At 39.9% G+C, this 19,748-nt stretch overlaps 1 protein-coding gene across 4 annotated transcripts in view; it reads left to right on the forward strand.

Moving 5' to 3' along the window:
- The window catches only part of LOC130179157 (dipeptidyl aminopeptidase-like protein 6), a 92,035-nt gene that overhangs the window by 60,655 nt on the left and 11,632 nt on the right, over positions 1 to 19,748 (forward strand). For all 4 annotated transcript variants that reach the window (XM_056391952.1, XM_056391953.1, XM_056391954.1 and 1 more), the window contains 7 exons: positions 6,599 to 6,713; positions 8,944 to 9,042; positions 13,860 to 13,954; positions 14,065 to 14,139; positions 14,228 to 14,280; positions 14,756 to 14,837; positions 18,649 to 18,769. In XM_056391952.1, the coding sequence (XP_056247927.1) occupies positions 6,599 to 6,713; positions 8,944 to 9,042; positions 13,860 to 13,954; positions 14,065 to 14,139; positions 14,228 to 14,280; positions 14,756 to 14,837; positions 18,649 to 18,769 (640 nt within the window). The remainder of the gene's footprint in view (positions 1 to 6,598; positions 6,714 to 8,943; positions 9,043 to 13,859; positions 13,955 to 14,064; positions 14,140 to 14,227; positions 14,281 to 14,755; positions 14,838 to 18,648; positions 18,770 to 19,748) is intronic.

Below are 19,748 nucleotides of genomic sequence, written 5' to 3' on the forward strand. Positions count from 1 at the left end.
CACTAGTAGTACTACTGCAACCACCACCACCACCACTACTACTATTACTAGTACCATTTATCAAATAAAGTACATACCTTTTAGGGTATGTTGTATGGTTAAAGCTGCTATGTACAATGAAAAGATGTTTTTCCTCTCATTCTTATGGCCATAACTTGACTTGTCTTGGTTCAGTCTCATTGCTCTCATTAGTGTTGTTTACAGTAGCTGTTTTCAGGTAATAAACTTCTGATAAATCAAGCTTACTCTGCCTGTGCTGTACAAAACGGCAGACAGACAAAGTTAGCGACTAGCTGGTGAACATAATGGTGAATTTAGCGGCTAAACAGCCTGATATCTCCCTTACAGTGCACCGTAGACCTACATCAGGGGAGACTCCCAACCGGACCACTATACCATGCAAGTTGTGCAAGGTCATGTTACAGATGGAGACATGCTGAAGGTATCAGTAGGCTAACTTAATTTTCGAAGCACACAGAACAAAAGTTAGAAAAACTTCAAAGGAAAAAACACTAGAGAGGGTTCAGAGAGTTTCTTTATTCTTTCACCTCTATATAGTGTTGATAAATTCTGATTCAAACAGAGCAGCAATTTTCAAATGTAAAATTGATGATCAGGAGAGACACAAACCAAAAACTTGTAGCAACACAACCTCCCTCCAAATTATTACATTACACCCATGGCATACTTCTAGATAATCAGATTTTGAAGGACACATTTAATAATCCATTACTTTCCAATTTCTGTATTAAACTTGTTAAATTTTCCCTTAATGTATTTTATTATGTGGGTCTGTCACTCAGCCAAAGACTTTCACCACGAATGTAGAATGGATAAACGTCCTGAAATGAATGCAACCCAGCTCAGTGCCAAAGATGAATTAGGAAATATGTCTGCGTGACCCTTGTTTTTTTATTACAGTTTCACTCATAATCAGATTAAAGCTTGGTACTTAGCTTCTTGTTAGCTAGTGATGGCGCTGTAACAGTGTTACAAGTAATGATAATGTTCCTCAGCTCTGAGTACACTGTACAGTCACCACAGAGTCGAGTCAAAGATGAGCTTTTATGTAACTTCATGTATTCTCAACTTACACCTTACATGAGCAGCAGTGATTACACTCTCTGTCTCCTCTTCTCTTTGTCAATTTTTCCCTTTCTTTCAGTTTCTCCATTATGACAAGAGACTTGGTTAAATGTCAAAGAGAATACATCCCACACTTCTATTTCCCATTTTAAAGTTTTACAGTACTGTTCTTCGATGTTAGTCATTCGTCAGATGTGTTTATCTATGTGATGCGGTTTACAGCTGCATGGCTCGAACTCCCAGTTTTGTGCTTCCCTCTCTTTATCGGAGCTGGTCCCTTATCAACGCATGTGTCTGCAGGTTACAATATTTCATCTAAAGAACATTTTGTTTTTCTTTGTCCTGCCTCAGTTGAGTGTAACCCACACACTCAACATTTTCCAGAGTGGACAAAGACAAGCTGGAGAAACAGCCTGATGCTTGACTATCTATGAACCAAAAGCCAGTTGGAATGAATTCTTAATCTCACTCATGAATGCCCATGATTTATTGATGCTGTTCCAGAGGAAAAGTTTACCCCCATGTCCAAAGGCTACTGCACACTCTTCGAGTTTGGCTGCTCTCAAACAGCGACTACATTACAGTGAGTGATATATCGTGTGTCTAGTGTCCAATGTCTTTACACACCCCAAGTTTGCTTTCGTTTCAAATGTCTACATTCCCTCGTGTTATATTTGAGAGTGTCTTGTTTTAATTCCTGAGTTAATTTCATGGAAGACACCCCCCCGGGCAAAATTTCCCACAAGACACTCACAGCCGTAATATTAGTCCCCGCTGTACTGTACAGCAGCCAGCACTGTCTTCACTGCAAATGTGACTCAAATGGCTCTCTTGGTTCCCTTGGAAACCAGGTGCTCAGAGATCAGGAAAGATCCATTTCACACTTCAGCTGCAAGCAGAGAGACAAAGAGATGGTTAGACAAAGGGAAAGTGGAAGGGAGAGAGGATTAGAGAGAGAAAGTAGGGGTTTGGGGGTTTGGGGGGGGGGGGGGTAAAGGAAGCTTGACCTTAAAAGATGCTTCATTCTTTTAGCCCCTTTGTCTCAAAATAGAATTAAAAATAGTGGCAAATGGATTGAAAAAATGCTGCTGCTTCCCCTCATGGGATTTTCTACCCTTTAGAGTTGCCGGCACTGAAATGCACAGGATTTGTTTAGATTTGGTGTCTGTAGAGAAGTGGGTGAAAATAGCTGCAGTTGTCATTTATTGATGCAGCTTTTATTGTTATCAGCTGTAAGGCATGCATGCCTGCTCTTCGCACAAGCTAACAGAAAGAGATGGCTTAATGCAAACAGCCAGTTACCACGTCTCACCACGCCTGATAACGCTGCCAAAGATCGAGCTCTCCTATCGCACACGGATGCACTTTTTTGCCTCGTTAAGAGCTCTTCAGGAAGGTCAACATCCAGAGAATACTAAAGTTTACAGCTTCACAGTTTGTTATATACTAAAACATGAGCTCAACATCAGGGAAATCAAATCAGAAGTTAGATTTTGTATAGTTTGTCTCTTGAGGGTTTTCATTTGCTGGAAACAAAGGGGGCGCTGATGATTTTCATACATTTTATGAGAGTGAATTCAGCCTGAGTTTGGAGCTTTCTGTTCGTTTGCAGTTGAGTAGGTGCATGAAAGGTTCCAGAGGGATAAAGCAGTCTGCAGGGATAAAGCAATCAGAGCTAAGACACTTTAATAACGGTGGATTGTATTAGAGGGCTGTGCTGTTTTAAAACAGATAATGCTACTTTTGAGGCTAGGTTTTAAACACATTGTTCTGGTGTCTTTAACAAGAAAGACAATAATTAAATTAATAAATAAGAGGAAAGCCTCTACATACAGTGGTATGGCCAAAGCAACTCTTTTATTTGTGTCATTAAAGAAAGCTTGATGCTTGGTTGTTGTTTTTATGTGAAGAAAAAAAATTCACAAATATCATTAGACTTAAACATTGACACTTTTAGTCTTGTGTGTTTCATATTGGGAATTTTTTCTCCATGGACACACTTTTCCAAGACTCTGTGATCCCTTTTCTCAAATTGGTTTTCACTCTTCAGACAGTTCAACCATTTCTATGTAGCCACTAATGGGGGTTTCAAACTGTCTGATTTAGCAGAGTAAGGGTCAGTGAAGAACCTAATCTGCAGGCGTTTTACTTGTAGAACATGGAAACTACTCTCAAACCTCTCTTGGAGAAAAAGTAGCGTGACTTACAAGGCAGTTTACCTCCTACATCTTTAACTGTGACTTCTTTTTGGTGGAAACGTGTCCACGTAACACCAGAAAGGAATCGAGGTGATTGGCAATGACATAACTGAATTTCAGTGTATTTTTTTCATTAAAAAAATCTTGCATAGCAAATCTTTAAGGTCCAAAAAACTCCTGATGCTTGTTCTTAATCTTGTACTCTACAAAAGCTTTTGTTAATTGAGTATGTGGTTTAAACAGCAGTGACAGCAGTTTTAACGGCTCTGTTGACCACTGCTTAGCCTGTCACAGGAAGTACAATAATCAATGATCAAATCTTTCTCAAGTCGGTGTTGAAATACAGTATCCAGGCATATTGACAGTGAAGGTTAATAGTCATATCCATTTCAACCAGATGCTCCTTTATTGAGAAGAACTTCACAGTGAGAAAAGGCAAACGTCCAACAGTATTTGACTGTCCATTGAGAGCTCCCTGACTTCTGATTGAATAATTGGGTGTCTGTTTACAGAATGCCAAGCACCGGAGGGAAGCTCGTCAAGTTGTCTGCATCCTACATTTCCACAGCCTGAATTAGCCCACAGGGCCTGTGGGAAATGTATTTAAGATTCAAAAAGTAGGCTCTCTGAAATAATTTCACCTTGTGCCTTTTGTGCTCTGGCAACAATGAGTGTGTTGGATTTTTCATGGGTGGCAAAATGACTGGAACTAAATATTTACTCACTTTCCTCCTAGGCTGGCATCAAAGTACTGAGAAATACTTTTGCTCTGTCATGTGGCATGAATCCAGCTGTCACATTTATAGATCTGCACCTCTCAGTCAGGTACAGGCTGCACTGAACTGGATAACAGGATGCATTTAAATCACCTGCCCGCACTAAATGGTTTGCCATTTTCAGCGCAGGCATATACAAAAAAAAAAAACAAAAAAAAAAAACAAGTGGGCATATGCAGGCACAAGGCTGTTATCTGTATGCTTGTCAAAGCATCTGATTATTTTATTTCTGCCTCGGTCAGAGGTCTAAAGTGATTGTTGATATCAATGGCAACTTCAACAGCGTCTTTCCTTTTAGAGTATGATAACGCAGGGAGATTAATATCTTGTGAATCCAGTACCGTAAGTCCGTACACGTTATCGTGAAAATCCTTACCTCTGCAGCAATAAATCAGCTTATTGATGTTCCTGCTGTTTTTCTATGTGTACTCACTACCTACAGTATTGATTTGCTTTGTTGTGAGACAAACTGTGAAGAGATAGTAGGTGCACAGGTTACATGAATACACACACACACACACACACACACACACACACACACACACACACACACACACACACACACACACCTTACCCTAACCCTAACCCCAAGTACATTTAAATTGAAAGTCACTTGCAATGTGGCCATTTAAAGTGTTGAAGGATATAAAAAGCATCAACTATGCCCAAGAGCTGAGCCGTCTGTTTCGCTCTCACATTTACAGGCGCATGCATACTCACACAGACAGACACACCCCTCATTAACTTGTAGATGGTTCACTGAGCTGATGCATGCTGTATAGACCAGGTCTAATTGGTTACAAGGGTATCAACAGCTGGACTGATGCGGGTGGCTGGAGCTGCTCAGTTTCCTCACCAAGTGTGACCAGAGATATTAATGTGTGTGTGTGTGTGTATGCGCGCGCACGCGCGCGCATCTGTCTTTGCACACACACAGTCTGAGAGGTTAAATTAGATAGGAATGACATCTGATGCCTAAATACTGAGTTTCCGAACTTAACCCCTTCAACTCCTTAAGGGCAAATTTCATTAATTCGTAAAAGGTATCCCAGTGCAGTGATCTGAAGCTGCTCTCTAACCAGGGGTTCACAGGTTGTACACCTGCAGTTACCAGGAGATATGTGGAAAGACTGTGGAGTGGCTCAACTAATTTGAAAAAAGAGAAATTATGTTTTTGATAAACTGTAAGCTGTAATTCATACACCAAGTCTAAACTGCAATGAATAAATGATGTTGAAATAGCTAAAACTACTGAAATTGTTAAGTAAAAGTAATGGGTAAATGATTGAAACAGAAAGCACAAAGTATTTTATGGGTAAGGTGAAATGGTTAGCTGAAAGTACTAGATAAACAGCTGAAATATTTGGCATAGTGAGTAAGAGATGGATAAATGGTTCAAATAGTTTGCTAAAAGCATGGATAACTGGCCATCTAATTCTAATGAATGAATGGTTGAAATATTTAACCAAAAGTAATGACTAAAAACTTGAAGAAAATAGCTAAAAGGCATTAATGAGCAGTTGAATAACGTGTTGAAAGGTTTGGCTAAAAGTAATGAATAAATGGTTGCGCTAATATCCACCAAACCTGAGCTAAACATTGACAGTTTCCTTGTATCAAAAAAAATCATACAGTTAATAACCAGTTTGAATCATAGACTGTGTATAAAGAGGTTCAAATGAACAACAGGTGGTACAGGAGACACTTCATCTCCCAGTGCTGCAGGGTTAAAATAAAAAAAGGTGAGCCACTGACATCTGTAGCGCCACTCGCATGCCGAGCGATAGTGTTTCTGAATAGCCTAACCTGTATTGAAAATGACAATATGACACGTGTGGCTGAGAAATGTAGCGACAACACCACAAGGAAGCGATTCAAGAAAGAAAGAAAAACAGTCTGTTTGCTTGTTGCTTTGGTACAGACACTGTGTGTCAAGGAGTGGATGATGGTGGATGTTTGTGTGTTTATGCCAGAGAAATCACACAGTAAAAACCCCTATAAGGAGCTTTTAGATCAAAAAGTTTAAGATAAGCGTTTTTGAGTATCGGGCAGTCTTGAAGGGCACCTGATTGCTGCCTTCCCAACTTCTGTTTTGTATGTCATGTGGATTTTTTGCAGTATATGTGTTTGGAATAGAGCTGATTAGCTATCTACCATCTGCTGGGCTGTGTGAAGAGAGCAGCTCATTATTCTGCCTTTTGTTGTCTGAATTGAAGCCATAGCTCCTCTTCAGCTATCAGGCAAAGCTGCAGGGACTCTTCGTATGCGAGCAGCGGGGAGCAGCTCGAGGATGCAGTGTTACTGCACACAAGTGGCTGAATTGTCGGCATCTGTCCGACAGAGAATGAGCTGTCCTCTGGCCAATCTCTGCTTCCAACTGTGATAGTACAAAATACATCTGTCTTATGTAGGATGAGATGAGCTCCAAAACGCTGTGTATCCATTTTGAGATCAAGCCTACAAGGAGGGAAATCGTTCTATTATCCCTGAAAAGCTGATATTTTTAAGTGTAATGTATGTAATGTGTATGCTTTTCAGGACCTTGTGGGCAGCGCTCCGCCTCAGAGGAACTGGAAGGGAATAGCCATCGCCCTGCTGGTCATCCTGATCATCTGTTCCCTGATTGTCACCTCCGTCATCCTGCTGACTCCTCGTATGTACAGTACACACAGACTCACTCACAAACACATATATCAGCAATCAGCTTGTTTATATCATTCCAGGTATGTTGAGGGGGGGAATGAGGTGATGGATAGGCATGTGGTGCGTTTGACTTCCATGCAGGAAACCAGAATTTACTGCCCGACACAGACCTGTAATTAATATTCACCTTGATATTAACCGTAAACACAATCGTTCTTTAAATTTATCCAAGGGTTTTAGTTGCATTACCCTACCCACACCTTAGCCATTGTATATCCACCACAACCACCATCTTACCTTAACAATACTGTAGGTGCCCTGCATGTCCTAGCATTTGATTATTGGAGGTAAAAAAATTCACAGTCTTGTTTGACAATAGGGTTGCCAAATATTGAAGGTTATAGACAGTTATGGGTAATGTTGTGCCATTGCCAGATTTAGCACCGTTGACTCATGGGAAAATAGTTTTAATGTTCAAAAAATAAAAAACAAATCATTGTTTCTCAGGCCACGACCTTATGTTCCATCAAATTACACTGCAGTTCTCCACACATTCTGGTAACAAACAGACAAACAGATGAGATACAAATCACGGTTTCCCTGATGGAGGCAACAAAACACACAGTATTCAGTCTCTCTCACTTGCACTTGTTCTCTGCCTTGGCCCACATGTAGTCCACACGGCCTTGACGTGAAAAAACGTTTTACACCTCGGATGGAACTGAGAGACCACATACCTCTCCCAGGAATCTCAAGTGATTAATTTAATCGTAAAAAATGTTCAGAATATTTTTTTTTTTAATGTGCATCTGGAACTGAACATGCATCAAAACAAACAAAGTGCTAAGCAGTCATGGGATACAATGTGCCAGATGCTGCAAATGATGCAAAGAATTTGTAAAAGAAAACTGGATTCTCATCGTAAGCTAATCGTTGTTGCTCTTGGGCCTAATGTTGCACCAAATTCCATTAAAATCTGTCTTTTTAGATTTCCTGCTAAGTAACCAGGGCCAGTAGAGAAAAGAGTATTCACACACACCTGTTTAGATGTTTGCTGCCTCGGTGCACACATATCCCACACACATGCTCGGCTTTAAATTCAGTATTGCAAACACACCTCCAATGAAATCCCTTTCTTTCTCCTCTTGGCAGTAGTGTTCAGCTTTCTTTGCGCCAAGCAGGCAGCTATTTTAATTTGATAACCTTGTTTCGATGGGTTCAAGGTTTTACAGATGACATGGTTTCTCCAGGTTGGTGATTGTATAACAATTTTATATAGAGGCAGGGTCATCGTCTCACTAGGTAATGGGCCTTTTAATGTGTAATGCCATTCAGGCCTGTTTAATGGAGATGATTATGCAGTAATAGCTTCAGCCATTTGTCAGATTGGAACAGTATCAGAGATACCATTTGCATCGTGTTGGAAATTAGTTCTCTCCCCTCTCCCTGCAGCTTCTTGCCAGACAAGAGAATTTCTGTGAGTTTTCAAGTCGATAAACACCTGACAATGTCTGATATGGTATTTACACACTCAGATCCCTCCACTCAGTCACACTGTGAAGCCTGCCGAAGAATCTGTCAACTTACCGTTTTATACAGTAAGACTGGGCTGTCAGCCATCGTGACAACTTGTCTCTAACGGTTGTTTCCTGACTAAAGGTGTGGAAGAAGACAGTTAAAGGGCTCACACTCGCTGCATCTCTTTCCTCACATCCACACTAACTCATTTGCGTTCCCCTGGCGTCTGCTCCACCTGCAGTTCAGCTGTCAGCTTCAGATCTCATCTTGAGTTTTGGGGATGGAAAGAGTTGCCCACCCGCTGCTGAAAAATGAAGAAGGCAGATGTGATCTGATGCTCTCAGATCAATAGAGCAATACCAGGGGCCCCTTTCTTGTTTGTGCCTTGTTCCAAATTGCTCTACCTATAGTGGGGAATAGTTGTCGGAGGTGCTATCTCAAGAGATAGAAAAGGAGTATATTGTAGTGAAATGGTGACAGTCTCTGGTATGAGGCTGCAGCTCCCTTTACTGATGAAAAAGTCAAAAGATTTTCTTCATTTCTTTCTCAGACACTAGTAAACTTACTTGCTTGAAATGCTAATAAAACTCACAATACCGAAAGACAGCTTCTTGACGGTTTCTTCAAAAATCAACAAGACATTTATGAATATATATGTGAGCTTCTCTATATCGTATTTAATTTATCCGTGTTTATTTGTCTTTTCTTGATGCACTTGACAGGTGAAGATGACAGCCTTGCCCTTAAGAAGAAAGTGACTATAGAGGATGTCTTTGGTCCAAGCCTTCACATCCATGACCCACATGCCAAATGGCTCAGCGGTGAGTGAACAGTTTGTGCTTGACATTTAGGATCTGACTCTCATGTCAAAACACAAAACACTTCCAGGAGAATTATGACAGGCATCGAAGTTGTCCATAATCCTCAGAATATACAATTGTTTGCACAAGTTTGGGCTCTCCTGGACAGATTTCATGAAGAGAAAAGAAATAAATACAACCCCTGCAGCAAACAGACATTAAAGAATGAGCTTTTCTTTGAATGTTACTGCAATGTTACCTCTTATTTAATGAACCGTTGCGTATGCAAAAGTTTTACTGTTTACTTGTAAAATCTCAGAGCTATCATCAGGAATTATCAGCTGATGATAAATTCTCTGACTCTTCAAACCTTCTGGTAACACTCAACAACCACAGGCTGAGGATCTGAGTGAAGCTAATTGATGCTACAAAGCAGGAGCAGGCTATAAAAAGATATCAAAGTGTTTCCAGCTTGAAATTTCCGCTGAAGAAATAGCAGTTACCGGGGAACTGTGGAAGTCACGACAAGGTCTGGAAGACCAAGACAACCTAAAGGTAAAAATGCATGTTGTCAGAGTTGATGCACAAACAGGGTCTACAGGGAACCTTACCTGCAACCTCATCAGAAAAGTCAACATCTGAAGTATGCAAAGAAACATCTGGATGAGCCAGAGCTGTTTTGGAAGTATAGACAGGTATAGACAAGGTGTGTTTGGAGAAAAAAAAGAGCAGTTTTTGACGAAAAGAACATCTTGTCAAGTATTTAGCACCGGGGTGGAAATATTCTGCTTCGGGGTTTTATGTCTGTTTGTTGCAGGGGTTGTATTCACTTCTTTTCATGTCAAAAGTCAACCAAATATGGAATCTGCCCAGGGATGTCCAAACTTTTGCATACCACTGCACTACTGGTATTAAAATCTGAAGTATTTTCATGGTTTGTCCTCGCAGTAGTCGACGGGAACTTAATAAACACCGAAAAGCGATGCAGTGTTGAAATAATACTGATGTATAACATTACATTACAAACAAAGAACTCTGCCGCCTTTCTGAAGCTCTGGCAACAAAACTTGGCACGAAAATAATTCCCTTCCTAGAACACAACTAGTTGAATAACACAAAAGGTTTTTTTTCTAATCATACAACCACAAGAATTAAATCGAGCAACAAAATAAAAATATGTTTTATAAAGAATATCAGGTAATAAAGCTTTAAAATCTCCAAGGGGAAGGAAAGAATCAGTCTCAGGGTTGTTTGCAGTTCATTCCATTTAAAAGGTGCACAGTTCCTGAAACTAGTTCTGCTAAGGTTGATGCACAGCCTATATGGGATATCTAAGGATGAATAGCTATTGGGCTCAAGATTTAAATGAGCGAAGAGATGTGAGGTCTTAGGAAAATGAGCAAGAAAATACTTTGTCTTCAGTCTCACTTAAATCGCATAACAAACAAAGCCTTTCTTCTGCAGGGAGATCATTAAACCTGTCTTTTTCTGTAGCTAATGCTACTATACCTGAACTGTGCGCACAGATCTTTGACTGTTAGTTACTCCCTATCTATCCTCATAAAAAAACATCATGGTAGTAAAAGACAAAAAAAATTCGGTTGGGACTTTTTGTTTTTGTTTTTTTACAATAACTGTGATCCTCTTTCCTAAAGACACAGATGTTATGCAACATTATGTAGATTCGCATTAACTCATTCTGGCTATGATTTTTATCCGTCCACATAGACAACAAATACACCAGTTTTCCAGCTCATTTAGCATGTTCTACAAATTCAGCATGCTGTGTACTAGGCGAACGGTAAGATGGTCTAAACTGAACAGATGTTCAGTAGGATGGATTTGCTGTGGCCTCTCTAACCTTGACAAGGTAGCAAGTAGAAAGCTCCTGGCTGAGCTCATGCATGTTGCATCAGCTGGCTCAGTGCCCCCTGGTGTTTGACAGGAAAAGTACTTGAAATCATTCTCAGCTTCAGTGATCAGAGATGCTTCATTGTTAGGATGATTATGAGTTTTTACTGTTCATTGTGAGTACTTGTGAGTACAACTACTACCAATGAACAATATGTTCTTGTTAACATTTTTTTAGTAAGGGATATTCATGACTGTATTTGCTTGTAGAGTATTTACAATGTTTTCAATCAGCTCAGGGGCAATATTGACATTTGGTCTGGTTGTCACAGTACAGCACCCAGGGCTGAGGATCTCTGAAACAGCTGTACAAATCATCGGTGAACGAAAAAAAAGTACTTCATCTAGAAAATCAAAAAAATCTTAAATTAAAGATGTGGATGAACAGTTTGTGACTGCCTGAACAGAGTATTGGTGTCTGTCAAGTGAATAGTAATAATAGTAAGAGTTTTTTGGTGATTTTCATGAGAATGTTAAAAATGGTCTATACAATAGATATACCTTGTAACATCTGGATTTGACATATCCTTAGGTTTGGGGTTCTCAGAATTAAATAAACAAAGCAGACATTGTCAACCAAGTACATTTTGTCATTTGCTAGTAATTTTTTATTTTAACCCACTGTCCACTTCAGAGCTTTTTCAATAGCTTTCCATTCAGTCTTTTTCGGTGGATGAATTTTGCTTAGGGCAAAAGTAAAAGCTCCAGAACAAATAGTGAGAAAACCTTAAGTGAAGTGATTTTTTTTTTTTTTTTTCAAATTTTGTTTACAAAGTTGAAAATTAACTTTCATGTTTAGTATTCTTTCAGACTAACCAATTTTGGATTTTTCTTTTATCTTAGTAACAAGGACAGACTTTGTTGTAATGAATTCACATGATTTTTTTATATGTAATTACACGTATCTAATCTAAAAAGTTGCTCAGTGTCCAAATTTAAACTTCTTTCTTCACATTATAAAGCAATTGATTTTATAGAGTTTTTTCATATTGTATTCTGTAAAGAATTTTGACTGAAACTGTGTTTCAAGACAAGCAAATGACGAAAATGAAAACTATATTACCGAAATCAGAGGGTTCACACATTCAGAGACAAACAGCTTATGCATAAACATACTTGGTGTCTCACATGTATATGTTTGAATATAGCTGTTATAAATTCACATTATCACCTGTACATATGCGAACTCACAGCTCCTCGGTGCTGACAGACACATTACGACCTTACATCTGTCCTTCTGTTCTACGGCGCAGACTGTTCCCCTGATTACTTACATTACAGGCTTATTAACATATAATTAGTTAAGTTCCTGGGTTTCTGTGCCCTTCATTCACAGCAATGATGAAAACGTCCTTAGCACCTGACGAAACCCTGGCAATCAATTGTGTGACATTGCATCTTGTCAGTTAAGTTAATGCAGTCAGCTCCCATTTGGTGCTAATGACCTTCTGATAAGAAGCCCAATGGGACAACTTCACACTTCAGTAGTCCTCATCAATATTTTGTGGGCTTCATTCACAGCAGTGTGTAATTGATCCCCGTTGCTCTTTGATCACCGCTCGCCTCTGTAGTCTTTGGACTCACCTCTGAGTTTCTCACACAGACTCAGATCCAAAGACACAGGATTCGACCTTCAGACTGAGCTGATGCATTCATATTTTTGAGATGCAACAGAATATGATATTGCCAAACAATGAACACAGGCCATAAACATGAAGCATCTGTGACTAAATCTACTCATGAAACAAAACACCAACATTGGCAACTGAATTACCATCACTTCTCTTTATGACTCCCGGCTCAGATCTTGAAATTGGTTTGGCTCTATCACAGTTTCCACTGTAGACTCAATATGCACCAACATTACCAACTCTTGTTTGGTACTAAAAAATGGTAATAAAATGAAACTGCATCCGCAAGATGAAAATTTCCACTGTCACAAACAGGCGTCACCAAATTCAGTGTGTCATGGCCTGAGCCAGGCCCTCTAACTGTCTCGTTTGCTGAGCAGTTGTTTTGCCATTTCTCTCTCTGAATGCGCATGTTTTATCACAAGGCAACAAATTTGAGACATTTCTGAGAAAATCAACCTGTCAAGGAAAAAAAAAGAGAGTTTAGTTTGAACCCAAGCTTTAAATGATTGCAAAACATGCACAACAGAATTAAATCTTGTGCCTTCATTTTCAAAACACTGTCTTTTAGTGCTATGGTAACCAGAGAAAGCAATTGGCAAACTGGCATTTAACCAACTTCTTCTCTTATCTTAACTGTTTTTGGCTCTGTGAAGCACTTTGTGACTCGTGTCTGTGAAAGGTGTTGTATAAATAAGCTTTACTTACTCACTTACATTACTTACTATAGAAGATGAGACGGTGTTGCTGTTCTCAGAGCAGGATGGTTAGGACAGCAGCATTACAGCAGTCCACAGGGCAGATACCCTGTGCTGAGTGCTGTCACGGACGTATATCACACACTCACAGCCTTTTTTTAAGTCTGTCTTCCAATGGGAGATGTTTTGAAGAAAAAAAACTTAATTCTACCTGCCCAGAACCAAACAACAGAAAGACAAAGTTAGCAAGTGACTGGTGAACATAGTGGAGCATTTAACAGCTAAAGAGCCAGATGTTTACTCCAGGAGTTGGTGGGGACCAAAAACTGAGCTAAAAAAGGGTGAATATTGTACTTGTATTTTCCAAGTGGTTAGAAACGCGTCTCTAAATGAATGATAATGTTGCTCTGTAACTGCTGGATGTGTAAATGAGAGACTGTTTGCTAACAAGTTCGCCATATCACTTTAAACAGGGATTTTGATGAAGGTGCAGGAGGAGGACAAGACACTATAAAGACACTATAAACAGAAACCTGGGAGAAACTATATACCAGTGCAGTTCCTACCATCTCCATCTCTTTTTATTTGTCATTTACAGACAATGAGCTCCTGTATCATACAAGGAAAGGGGATGTTGTTAAGCTTAATGCTGACACGAAGGACAGTGTGGTTATCGTGCCGAACCAGTTGTTTGTGAGTATTATCTTGCCTATAATTTACTCCAAAAGCAGTAAGTATACTTTCTGATACTGTAATTTCTGCATTACTACTGTGAGAGTGTGTGTTTTTTTTATCCCATATAGGACAGATCCAGAGCCGCCATGTACCAAGTATCTCCAGACATGGAACATGTGTTGTTTGCCTTTGAAGTAAAACCGGTGGGAAACCCTGTACTACCTCGAACTGCACCATATAATTTTCCCAGACTTTGTCCTTCTTTGACTGTGATGCTGTTTGTTTCCACAGATCTATCAACACTCCTATGTGGCCAAGTACATTATTTACAGCCTCACCACACAGTAAGACTCATCTCTGTTATGTCTTCCTTTATTGTCTGTTGTGTTTTGGTGCCTTGTGTGTCCTCTTCCTCTCACACATCTTGGACTGGGCAATTTGCCCTCAGCCTGACCTCATGTAGACAGTCCACTGATGCCAGCCCCATTTACCTGCTTTGGCTGCTACGCTGTGGGAATGCATTTAAGTTCAATTTAGTTTTGTGTGCTGCATTCAGCCCGGCCTGTTTTTAGCCTTTCATCCATCTATGTCTGCTTATTTCCCCACTGTTCTGTATTTGCAGTGAGCCAAGCAAAGTCAGCTTGAGCTAAAAAAAGGACATGGATGATTGATGAAGCCTACAGTGAAGGATCAAGCCAAAAAACACACAACTTCTTTGCTCTGACTGTGCATTTGTATTGACTTATTCAGCATACATTGTGAATGTAGTGTACATACAGACAAAAACTGAATGTATTCTTTAATATGTCATCTCCACAGGGAGACCTGGCCTCTGAACCCTCCTGAGGTGCATGAAGCTGCCCTGCAGTTTGCTGGATGGGGACCCCGAGGCCAGCAGCTGGTAAGGAGGCCGTACCCTTGAGATAACACTCACTAAATGCTGGCACACTAGTGGACATCTGTCAGAATCAGCCTGGCATGGCAGAGGAGGCTGAGTAGTGATTTATAGTCTGTCACAGCAAAACAGACAAATGCCGTGGTGATAAGAGGTGTATGTACACTGTAATGACTGCATTAAGGGTCCAAGGGTGAACTGTCTTTACTTTGACCTGCGTCAATGTCACCGTGAAGCCAACATTTTTTTTTTCATTTCACAACTTCACGACAACGTGAGCTGGTGAGAGCCCCAGTGGCAGATGGCATCTCGGCGGCACAACCCATGGCTTGGACAGTGTGGGGTTTCTGCGGGGGAGCAAACACATGGCACTGACATGGAGAGGGGATAGACTTTGTAAAACAGACCAGCTGATTGGAAACAGTTTGCCCAATTGTGCAGACAAAATCGATGTCTTGAATTTGATTTTACTGCAGCTCTATTTGGCTTTTCCATTCATTCGTTTTTTCATTGTCCATTGGTATTAAGGAATAAAATGAGTGCAGAAATATTTTTAGAAGAAAGCCCCGCAAACAATTTTGCTGGCATCCTTGGATTCAACACACCTTTCTTCTCTCCACCAAAAAAAGTGACTACTTCTTTTTGTTTATTTTCAAACCCTCATACCTGACTGTGTTTATTATGAGCTGTGCAGGAAGCTTATTTAGAATAATGCAAGCTATTATAAACTCAACAGTAGCAGTGGAGAGAACTGTTTTTGGTAAACTCAATAAAACATGATTTAATGAAGTATTTAAAGTCAGTCAGAGATGGAAGCAATTTTGCAACTGATTATACATAAACATGAAAATGTTTCACTGTTGTATTTGAAGATTTGTTATCTAGCATTATTTCATGTATTAAAGGACATGTCAGTTTGGGAGTGAGAGCAGGTTTCAGGTTTCAAGTGGCAACCTCCAGCAGCCACTGGAATTATGACTCTTGTTCATCAGGAGCAAAGGAGGAAGTAGAGTTATATTGTTGTTGAGTTGCCTGACCTAACTAAACCTCAACCATAGCATTGTAAGATCAAAAACCCTGTTACTTGTGATGGTTTCAGAAAGCGCTGATAAACTGTCATTCTGCAGCGAGGGCCGTCAGATCAAAACCACATATTATATGTGTGTTTATGTACATGTGTTGTTCTGGCAGTTACAAATTGTGTATTTTGTTGTTTTAATTTGAGGACTTTTTTTTTGTCAACAAATCCAAAGAAAAGACCAAAATCATCATTAAATTTATCCTGTTGTCCTAAAACTCTTAAAAACACATCATTGAGCCACACTATTGCACTGGTGGCATGTTTTTTTGGCTACAATAGTGCACCAAATGTGTATTAATCTGCAACTGAAAATAGTCCCAGAAAATGTGCTATTTCATCCTGTCTGAGTAGAGTTGGCTTATAGACCCAGGGCCCAGCTGTTTTAGGAAATTATTGTACCTTTAAAAAAACAAAACAAAACTATACTACACTAAACTATATATTTGTTACCCATTTTTGAGTATTAGAAGTGACATTTTGTTGGTTTTGGTCTTTTTATGGGATTTGTTGACAGTGAGAAAAATATAGAATTATGCCTTATCCTTTAACAAGCTTCAAAGTGCCAGTGATTGAAGCATCTGAAAATCTTTTGGCTTTTTCTCTTGCCTAATCCAATACTTCCCTTTTGTTTTACCTTGTTGACTTTAGTAGTTTTTGTTTGGATTGCTTTGTTTAGACAACAGTTTCATCAGCTGTTACTTAAAAGCTTTCTGTACCTCCATAATTGCTCTTATCGTATCATTTGCTTAAATTACAGATACACTGCTGTGAGAAAATATTAACATTTCAAGTATGTGATGAGACTTTGCCTGCTGAGGGAAGAAAGCAGATTAATTTGCATATGGTAATATTGTACCTGATTGTTCCCTTCACAATGCTGTTACTGTAGCTTCGTGTTTGATTTAATGAACAGCAGAGGTTATGTGAGAAAAATGAGATAAACTTTCGTCTTTTGTCTTTGTCTGACCTGGCAATGTTGGACATGTTTTCTTTTTTTCACTCAGGGTTTGTAAAAATAATGATTTCCCATTAAGTTTATCAGAACTGGAGCAATTTATCATAAAGTGTTTAATCAGGAAGTATAAATGAAAGGTGTGTGAGTGTTTGTGGCAGTATGGCTGTGTGCATCGAAGCATCCGATGTACAGTGAGAGGAGCAGGGAGATGAATCCTGCAATGCTCCCCTCATTAAACCGCAAGCAATTACTCTGCTGTGACAGAGCAATCAGTGAGGCTGAGTCGACACACACACATACACCTTCACACACACATACACACACCTAAGAAAGAGGTTATATTGAGACAAAAACAGGAGGGGGAGGAAACAGAGAGGGGTGGGTTTAAGAAAAAGAAATTAAAACAAATGAACATATCGTTGTATTTCACATCAAAAAACACCCATGCACATGGAGACACGCTCAAATACAAATAAGCAACCCTGCTCTTTAAGCTCCACAGGTATCTTTGATGTTGCTACTTTAATTTTGCCACCCTTTTGAAATGGCTCTTTTTTAGCCTTTTGCTCATTCTCTCTCTTCTCTCTCAACTTAATCACCTGAAAATTTTTAAGTCAAGCAATTGCCACCTCCTTTACAAATTATTCTAGTTTTCAGGGGCCATTCAGGATCATTTATGACTAAATGCTATGGGTTCTGTGCTGACAATGAGTCCTTTGAACTTGAAATCTTGAGGCAGCTTTTGCCAAGGTATAATTCAAAATAATTAAAATACTGAGAATTGAATTTTTATGTAGCTCTTTGAAAGCTGCCTATGATTTTCCTTATGTCCCATGGCGGTTTTGCAACATTCGCCACCCACCAGCTTCCTTTGCTTTACACAGCCCTGCATTGATCTGTTTTCCTCAGATGTTGATCCCACAGTATAAAACTTTGATTTTCTCAACAGTAGCCATAGATCAGTGTGAAAGGAGCTATGTCTTTCTCTTTTCTGATTCTCGTGATGGCGATTTGAGGCTTAGATTAAACTGAAGAGGTTTCAGCTGACAGCCCAGCTACGCCAAAAGAAACGCCAGAGCTTCAGATACCAATCAATCCCACATTCATCTCCTTCATAATGGCACCAGTCGAAGCAGCGAAAACACTGGAGTGGATTGACAGAGGGTTATAAGTGTCACACACTCATCTGCCAGCGATGTGTCTTAATTCTTTCAGCCGATGCCATCGATGGTGCTGAGGGCTTAAATCAGCAGTCTTACCCGCTATTTAGCTCAGCCATCCTCCACCCCCAGAAGACAGCATAATGTCTCAATAAACACTGGGGGAAAATGGTATGTTTGTGCTTGGGTATGTCTTCAGTTATATGTGTGTGCCTGCAGGGTTGCAGCCAGCTCCAGCGCCTTGATTAGCAACGGAACAAGTTTCATACTGCTTTGGAGAGGAATCCAGCTTGAACTATAATGAGGCAAATATTCGTTAATACAGTGCTTAAGGCAGGTGTTGACTGAGACTATATTAGCCTGTAAGTGTTATTGAGTGGGAAGCTGTGTTTCTATCTGGATTAGGTCATGCTGTGAAAAGAGCCACAAGTGGGTTCGGCATAAGGGCTCATACTGTACATAGTAGAATGTGAGATGCAGCGTCTGAGGAAAAATGTTCCCAGCTTTGCACTACAGGAAATTAAAATTTAGGTGTGAGTCAATGGGAGCAATACACATGACCATTTACATTACACGTGATACACATTAACGATAGCCACTGGTCTGAATTTCTCTGTCCAGATCTTCATATTTGAAAACAACATCTACTACAAAACAACGATAGAGAGCCGAGCGATCCGCCTGGTTTCCACTGGCCAAGAGGGAGTTGTCTTCAATGGCCTTGCTGACTGGCTGTATGAAGGTAAGACAACTACAAACAGTTTCACCAAAACACAACAAAACCCAGGATAATATCATGTCTGTCATTTCTGTGTTTCAAAGACAGAGTATAGATTTCTGTCACTTTCAGAGTGAACTTGGGCCAAATTCTGGAGTTTAAAAATACATTAAAAGGTTAAAAGTATGTGGACACCTCAGCATCAACCTTTCATATGATTACTGAACATCTCATTTCAAACACATGGGCATGCATGTGCTGTTAGAACAGCCTCCACCCCTCTGGGAAAGCTTTCTACAAGAATTCGGACGATGGCTGCAGGGATTTGCTCCCTTTCAGCAACAAGAGCATTAGTGAGGTCAGAGACTGATGTTGGGCGATGGGGCCTGTCTCACAGTCTGCATTTTAATTCATCTCAAGGTTGCTGGATAGGGTTTAGGTTAGGGCTCTTTGCAAGTTCTTCCACACCCAACTAGGAAAACCATTTGGACTTGCTTTTTGCATGGGAGCATTGTCATGTTGAAGCAGAGAAGAGCCTTCTCCAAACTACTGCCACAAAGTTGGAATAACATGAACAATATAAATGTATACTGTCGCCTTTCAAATTAATATGGTGAGCGTATTATCAAACAGTTGTGTATTTGTATATCCCACAGACACAGAACACAATTAAAATTAATGTAGAGGCGTGTTTCCTGTCACCTATTTACTGTTCAATGTTCACTCCTCTTTTAATTGTTGCTTTCTACCCACCTTCATGTGGCTTCACTATGTTCACCAGTAAGGTGCTATCTCCATCTGCCTGCTATTTGGTGCTGAGCAAGTAGCCTACAATTTGTTTTTGGAGCCATTTTGAAGTACAGCTGAGCATTAAAAGTAAATCAAAGAGTAAATTTTGCAATTCTGAAAACCAAAACAATGAGCAGAGAGATGCTGCAATGCTCCATAGAGCATTGGGGAACTGCAGCATTGGATGATAATTATCTGTGAGTTCAACACTCCA

The sequence above is a fragment of the Seriola aureovittata genome, chromosome 12 (assembly GCF_021018895.1).
Source record: "Seriola aureovittata isolate HTS-2021-v1 ecotype China chromosome 12, ASM2101889v1, whole genome shotgun sequence".
In the NCBI taxonomy this organism is placed as follows: domain Eukaryota; kingdom Metazoa; phylum Chordata; class Actinopteri; order Carangiformes; family Carangidae; genus Seriola; species Seriola aureovittata.